At 49.2% G+C, this 7,975-nt stretch overlaps 1 protein-coding gene across 1 annotated transcript; it reads right to left on the reverse strand.

The window, feature by feature from the left end:
* Nucleotides 1–5,335: 5,335 nt before the first annotated feature.
* On the reverse strand, nt 5,336–5,917 carry LOC126691155 (uncharacterized). Its single transcript, XM_050386221.1, has one exon. The coding sequence runs from the start codon at nt 5,915–5,917 to the stop codon at nt 5,336–5,338; it is 582 nt and encodes a 193-aa protein (XP_050242178.1).
* Nucleotides 5,918–7,975: the final 2,058 nt, after the last annotated feature.

Here is a 7,975-nt window from a genome sequence, read left to right on the forward strand (position 1 = left end):
GGAACAGCCGATATCTAAGGCTCCTCCTCCTCTTCCTCCCACATCGGATGCGGCACTGCAGCCTATGCCCAATTTGAGGCGAAAAAGGTCTGTGGAGGAATTGGAGGAGGGCGAGGTTGGCCAAGAAAAAGCCAAGCCTCAGAAGAAAGGCAAAGAGACCAAAGGGCCTAAAGAGAAGAGGACCAGGTCCATTGATAGCCGAGACGAGGCGGCTATTCGAAGGGAACAGCGGATATGGTCGCCATGGCTTGAACTGGACGGCGCCCCAATTTCCTGGGATGTGACCCTGTGGGAATCCCAGTGAGGGCAGACGTCATTCTTGGCTGAGGCCCTGTAGCAGCCTCTTCTTTTGCCTCGCGATATGAAGGGGCTCCGGGATACTCGACAACCAGACCTCTTCATGTCGCTGAAGAGGGACATGGCTATGGTAAGTGAAAATTTCTCCTATCTCGTTCTCTTGTTACGTATCTTATTTATTCATCATTCTCTTTTAATTAAGCCTTTACTTTTCTGGCGCAGGAAAATGATCACCTGAGCAATGAAGTAAAGGAGGTAAAGAAGGGCTGTGCGAGCACGGAGGCCGGCCTTAAAAACGCCACTAAGCAGGCTGAGGATTTGCGCCAACAGCTCCGCCAGTCAGAGGAAAATCTCATGATAGAGAAGCAGGCGGTTTCAGATCTCAAGGCCGAGCTTGCAAAGGTCAAGGGGGAGGCCCGTCTGGCTAGGGAGGCGGCCGAGAAAGCAGTGGCAACCTCTTATGATCGCGGAGTCAGGGACACTGAGGTCAGGCTGACCGAGGAGGTGGCCGCTGTATGCAGGGAATACATCACCCTGTCTTGGGGTGTAGCCTTGGATCGGGCAGCAGTCCCAGCGGATTCCGATCTCAGGAAAGCTGAGAATATCTTTTTTACGGAGGACATTCGTGAGCTTCTCGATATGGTTGCCCCTGAAGAGCCTCTCCCAACGAAGGCCTTAGCCTCGGACCCCCCTATGCCTGAAGTTGAGGACGCGCAACCGGCCGTGAAGGACAAGTTTCCCGAGGACAGTCTTTCAATCAGGGAGGTTGTTGCACAGGCTAAGGAGTCTGTTCCGGGACCCCAGGCAGTAGACGATCAACCCGGGCCTACTCAGGGTTCAGACTTAGGAAAGTAGTGTAGGATTTTATTTGTTTTACCCTCTATATTCTGTTTTGTTAATGTTTGTAGAAGGACCGCTTTTGGATTTTAATGAGAAGAGTTGTTTTCCTTTAAATCTTATTGTTTTACTTTCTCTTCTGTTTTCATCATGAATGGATGTCTATTCTGTCATTAACTGTTGAAAACCAAGCATAAGTGAATGAATATGTGGAAAAATGATAGTCGATAATTAGACGAAATGGCTGTGAGGTTAATTTCCCCCAAGTCTGTGGTCCGAGGAGCCAGGCAGGACTTGGGTTCTGTTTAACATGTAGTGAAAATCGCTGCGAGGTTAATTTCCCCCAAGTCTGTGGTTCGAGGAGCTAGACATGACTTGGGTTCTGTTTAACACGTAGTGAAAATAGCTGCGAGGTTAATTTCTCCTAAGTCTGTGGTCCGAGGAGCCAGGCAGGACTTGGGTTCTGTTTAACACGTAGTGAAAATAGTTACGAGGTTAATTTCCCCCAAGTCTGTGGTCCAAAGAGCCAGGCAGGACTTGGGTTCTGTTTAACACGTAGTGCAAGTAGCTGTACAGTAATACGGCGTCAAGAATGATGTCTTTCATTAATAACAGTACATTTTCAGGTTATTTATATTCCAAGGGCGTGGCACTACATGTTCATCCAAATCTTCCAAAAAGTAGGCTCCTATGCTGGCTACGGAAGTGATACGGTATGGGCCTTCCCAGTTTGGTCCAAGTTTTCCCCATGCAGGGTTCCTCGCGGTGCCCAGGACCTTCCTCAGTACTAGATCCCCGGGCGCCAATGGCCTTGACTTCACCTTGGCGTCGTAACCATGTTTGAGCTTTTGCTGACAGTATGCTGGGTGGACCATTGCACTTTCCCTTTTTTCTTCGAGGAGGTCCAAGCTTCTTTCCAGAAGTTTGTTATTAGCAATGGGGCTGAAGGCAGTAGTCCTCTGTGTTGGGAAGTTTATCTCCAGTGGGATGACAGCCTCGGCTCCGTAGGTCATTGAAAAGGGGGTTTCTCTGGTGGACCTGCGAGGCGTGGTGCGATATGTCCACAAGACGTGGGCTAACTCTTCAACCCACCTCCCTTTCGCATCGTCCAACCTCTTTTTCAGCCCATTCACTATAGTTTTATTGATGGCTTTCGCCTGTCCATTACCCTGTGGGTAGGCCGGTGTGGAGTATCGATTGATAATTCCCAGCTCATTACAGTATTTTCTGAAGGCTTTGCTGTCAAACTGGAGGCCGTTGTCCGAGATCAGGGTATGCGGGGTCCCGAACCTAGTGATAATATTCTTCCAAACAAACTTCTTGACATCGACGCCCCTAATGTTTGCTAGTGCCTCAGCTTCGACCCAATTTGTGAAGTAATCGGTGCCGACGAGAAGAAATTTCTTGTTCCCGCCGCTTTGGGGAATGGTCCTAGTATGTCTAGGCTCCATTGTGCGAATGGCCAAGGGCTGGACAGTGGGTTAAGTTCTCCGCCTGGCTGGTGTATGTTCGGGGCGAACCTTTGGCACTGGTCGCACTTCTTCACATATTCCAGAGCCTCTTTATGCATGCTCGGCCACCAGTAACCCAGCGTCATGGCCCTGTGGGACAGGGACTTACCCCCCGTATGACTTCCGCAAATTCCTTCATGTAACTCCTTCAGGATGAGTTCAGTAGCCTCTGGGTGCACACACAGCAGGTATGGCCCTGAGAACGAGCGTCGGTAAAGTTTGGAGTCCTCGGATAGCTAGAATCGAGAAGCTTTCCTCCTGATTTTGTCGGCCTTAACCTTATCGTTTGGCAAGGTGTCGTGCTTTAAGAATAGCACCAGAGGGTCCATCCAGCTAGTCCTGCCCTGACGTTGTGTACCCGAATTCCGTTGGCCTTCTTTGTTGTTGGGCGGTAAAGATCTTCAACTAAAATAACCCGCGGAAGGGGCTGAGCCGAGGAGGTGGCCAGCGTTGCGAGAGAATCAACATGGGTGTTCCCACTCCTAGGTACATGCGTTAAATGGAAGTGATAGAAATGGGTCTGCAGGTGCCTAGCTCGGGCCAGGTACTCTTGCATTCTTTCATCCTTCGCCTCCAACTCCCCGTTTACTTGTCCCACGATGAGTCTCGAATCCGAGAACATGTTTACGATTTTTCCGCCCAATTTCCGGATCATTGACATTCCCTCTAATAGCGCTTCATACTCAGCTTCGTTATTCGTGACTGAGAATCCGAGCCTCAACGACTTTTCTATGGTTATCCCTTCGGGAGATACTAGAACGAGCCCCACCCCTGAGCCCCTTTGGTTCGCTGCACCGTCGATGTGTGCTTTCCACCAATTGTGATCATGTTGAGAGACTGTGCTGATTAGTTTCTCACCAGCACTTGGTGATCCTGACACTTCCATTCCTTCTAGGGTGGGCTTCGCAAATTCAGCGACTAGATCGGCGAGGACCTGACCTTTTACGACGGTACGAGGCATGTATCTAATGTCGAAGGCGCCCAGGATCGTTCCCCATTTTGCAATTCTACCTGTGTAGTCAGCGCTGCGGAGGACGGATTTCAACGGAAGTTGAGTTAGCATAACTACTGTATGTGCTTGAAAATAGTGGGGGAGCTTCTGCGTGGCTTGTACGACGACCAAGATAGCTTTTTTGAGGGGGAGATACCGGGTCTCTGCCTCCTGCAGTGATTTGCTCACGTAATAGACGGGTCGCTGCGTGCCGTTGTCTTCTCGGATTAGCACTAAGCTCACCGCATGAGAGGCTACTGTATTGTAGGCGAACAACACCTCATCGGCATCGGGACTGGACATAATCGGTGGTCGGGCGAGGTATTCCTTGAGTTGTTGGAAAGCTAAAGCACACTCCTCAGTCCACTCGAAACCCTTCTACTTGTGCAATAGGAGGAAGAAAGGCCTGCATCTGTCCGCTGAGCGGGAGATGAAACGGTTTAAAGCAGCTATCATGCCGGTGAGCTTCTGGACTTCTTTGGGATTCCGAGGAGGCTGCAGGCTATGAATGACTCTTATTTGGTCAGGGTTAACTTCTATTCCTCTGTGGGTCACCATATAACCTAAGAATTTTCCTGATCCTATCCCAAATGAACATTTGGATGCGTTCAGTCGTAGCTTGTACTTTCTCAGAATTTGAAAGACTTCGCTGAGGTCTCTGATGTGGTCGACCACTAATTTTCTTTTTACCACCATGTCATCTATATACACTTCAACGCTCTTACCCATCTGCTGTTCAAACATCTTAGTCATCATCCTTTGATAGGTCGACCTAGCATTCTTCAAGCCGAAGGGCATCACCTTATAATGATAGTTTCCAACTGGGGTGACAAAAGTAGTTTTTTCTTGGTCTTCGGCAGCCAGGGATATCTGATGGTAGCCCTGGAAGGCGTCCAAAAAACTCATTCGGGGGTGTCCAACAGTCGCATCTACCAATCGGTCTATCCGTGGCATTGGGAAAGGATCCTTCGGGCAGGCCTTGTTTAAGTCCGTGAAGTCTACGCAGACCCGCCATTTCCCGCTCTTCTTCTTTACCACGACTGTGTTGGCTAACCATTCGAGGTAGAATACTTCTTTGATAGCCCCAGCTTTCTTCAATTTTGCAACCTCTTCTCTCACAGCGTCTGCATGTTCTTTTGACGGTCGCCGAGGAGGTTGCTTCTTAGGCGTTATAGCCGGGTTAACATTAAGGTGATGGCATATGAGATCTGAGTCAACCCCGGGGGCCTCATAGGGTCCCAGGTGAACACATCCACATTCCGTCGGAGAAAATCAATTAGTGTTGACTTCTCCTGTGGTGGTAACTCTGAGCCGATCTGAAAAAATCTCTCAGGGTCTGATCTGACGAGTACTTTCTTCAGCTCCTCACAGCTCACCTCTGTGGTTGGTCCTCCACCACCCGCAGTTGGGACCGGGGTCATTGATTGCTATAAGCCGTTCTCGGCTGAAGTGGAAGGTTCACTATTTGGTCGTCGTGAGATTGCCGACACCATGCATTGCCTAGCCATTCCTTGGTTTCCTATTATTTCTTTAACTTGACCTCCTGACGGATACTTCACTTTTTGGTGCAAGGTTGATGGCACAGCCCCTAGTGCATGAAGCCACGGTCGGGCCACGATAGCTGTATAGGGGGAGTACGCATCTACGACAATGAAGTTCACCTCTACCACGTTCGAGTCTGTTTGCACAGGCAGCCTAATCATGCCTTTCGGGGTGACGGTTTTTCCTTCAAGCTGACCAGATGGGAATCGTATGGCGACAGGTCTTCTGGCTTTAAGTTCAACCCCTTATACAAATCAGGGTACATTACCTCCACGGCGCTGCCTTGATCAACTAACACCCTTTTCACGTCATAACCTCCAATTCTGAGCGTGACGACTAGGGCATCATCGTGGGGTTGAAGGGTTCCTTGCTTGTCCTCCTCGGAGAACCCGATTAAGGGCGTGGCACTCACTCTGGCTCTCTTGGATTCCCTGTCGTCCGGCTTAGTCGGGAACCTGCCCACTGACATTACTCTGAAAGGGCTGGAACCGGTCCTTCCAGGTGCGGCAAGAATGACATTTATTGTGCCAATGGGTGGCCTTAATGTGCTTTGTCTGGTTTCGATATTTGACTGTTGCTGCCATCCTTCAGGGCGATGCAATAGATGCCTCAACTTCCCTTCTCGGACAAGCCGATCCAAATGGTTTTTTAGATTCATGCAATCATCGGTGGTGTGACCTGGCTCCTGGTGGTACGCACAGTACAGATTCTGATTACGTTTTGAGGGGTCACTTGCCATCCTGTTCGGCCACTGAAAGAAAGGTTCGCACTTCACATTCTCTAGGATCTTGTGTAATGGTTCTCGGAACACAGCATGGACTGCCTGAGCCCCAGTAGATCCGGACTGTTCCGCGTAGTCTCTTCTCGGCCTGTTACTACTGTTAAAGCGGTCCGACCTGAAGTCCCTCCTCTCCTGAGGGACAACCTTCGCTTTACCTTTCCCCATCTGCTGGTCCTCCTCGACCCTTTTGTACTTGTCAATTCTGTCTATGAGTTGGCGCATGGTGGTGACTGGCTTCCTAGTGAGGGACTTTCTTAAGCCATGCTTTGTCGGCAGGCCCCTTTTGAACGTACTATGGGCGACGTCATCGTAATTTCCTTATATCTCATTATACATTTCCCAGTACCTGTCTGAGTAGGCCTTCAGCGTCTCTCCTTCCCGCATGGACAAGGATAGGAGGGAATCGAGGGGCCGAGGGACTCTACTACTGGTGATGAAGCGGGAACCAAAAGCCTGTGTCAACTGTTTAAAGGAATCTATGGAATTCGGCTGGAGGGCATCAAACCATCTCATCGCCATAGGTCCCAAGCTGGATAGAAATACCTTACACATTAACGCCTCATTCCTGGAGTGGACGACCATCCTCTGATTAAATTGGCTTACATGCTCTACTGGGTCAGTTCGACCATTGTATATGGCAAACGTTGGTTGATGGAACCGCCGAGGAAGCACTGCCCTCTATATTCTACGCGTGAAAGGCGACTGGGAGATGCGATCCAGGGCTTTGCTTATGGCATCGTTGGCCAGGCCTTGGTAAGATGGGCTTTTGTGGCCGCGTTTGCGAGGCCGCTCTTCCTCATAGGAAAAAGTCTCGCTCGGAGGGGTTCTTGATCTTCACCTGTATTCGTTATCCTCATCACTGCTAGTGTCCGAGCCGGGTGAAGGACGTTTTCGCTGCACTCGGCGCAGCTTCTTCTTCAAATCATCAATCTCTTGCTGTAGAGCCTTTCTATCGTTTTGCTTATGGGATGCATGATCTTTCCGCTTTGAGCGGCTTCTACTCGTGTGAGAGGTGTTCACACTGCCCTCTCGTTGATTATCTTGGTCCCTTTCTCGTTTGAGATTCAAAAAATTGTTCTGCCGTTGAGAATCTACACGTCCGGTATGGCGCGGACCTGATCCTTCCATTTCTTACAGTTTCACTTGTCGAGACACAAGTTCTTCCCACAGACGGCGCCAATTGTAGGGGCGGTTTCTGGGGCCCAGGCCCAACAAGTAAGTGACTCTGGCCCAAAAGTCCCTAGACAATGAATTTGTAGAGAGCGGGTTACAGAACTAGGGCTGGACAGAGTGAATATTAGTTAGTTGTATGCCATGTAACAGTTTGAACGTGAGAATATTTCATTTAAGTTTACAGGATACTGGTCCGAGGAGACGTATAAGTGCACCTCTTGCTCTGGTTAAAGACTTCAGAATTCTTTTACCTTTCTCTCTCTCTCTCTCTTTTCCCTCAATTCTCCGATCCCTTCTTCATGGAGATTTCCTTCTCTTATATAGCCTCCTTAAATTGATAAAGACCTTACATTTGTTAACCATCTGGACCTTCACTTGAGTGCCTGTCCCATCGGACATCCACCTTATCTTTCTGTGAGTTGCACTGGCCAATGTAACACTGTTCGCCTGTCTTCTCTACATTAATGCGGCTAATAAAGTAGCTTCCTTGCATTTAATACGGCAGTGGTTGCTTCTCCCTGGACGTCTTACATTTTTCGCTTTCCTGCTGTGTAAGGCTCATCCTACTACCCACGTTTGTCTGGGATGGTTCTTCATTGTGGAGGGGGCGCAGATTGGGCACATATTTGTGTGTCCGAGGAGACATTCCTCCTCGGACGTCTTTTAAAATAAATTGGGCTCAACAGGATTGGGCCAGAAGTCTTTTGGTCCCCCCTTTCCCTTTGGGTCATGGTTGGGCTCCGTGTGGGGCCCAAGGCCCACTGTTGACTTTGAGAATTTTACCCCTACAATTTTCATTAACTTACTAAGAAAATTAGAACTTTTTTTTATTTTTTATTTTAT

This window comes from Quercus robur, chromosome 7 (assembly GCF_932294415.1).
Source record: "Quercus robur chromosome 7, dhQueRobu3.1, whole genome shotgun sequence".
NCBI lineage: Eukaryota > Viridiplantae > Streptophyta > Magnoliopsida > Fagales > Fagaceae > Quercus > Quercus robur.

Bases quoted from the DNA above. Each gene is read 5' to 3' on its own strand.
- LOC126691155 (XM_050386221.1), bottom strand. From the start codon at position 5,917: ATGGCAAGTGACCCCTCAAAACGTAATCAGAATCTGTACTGTGCGTAC.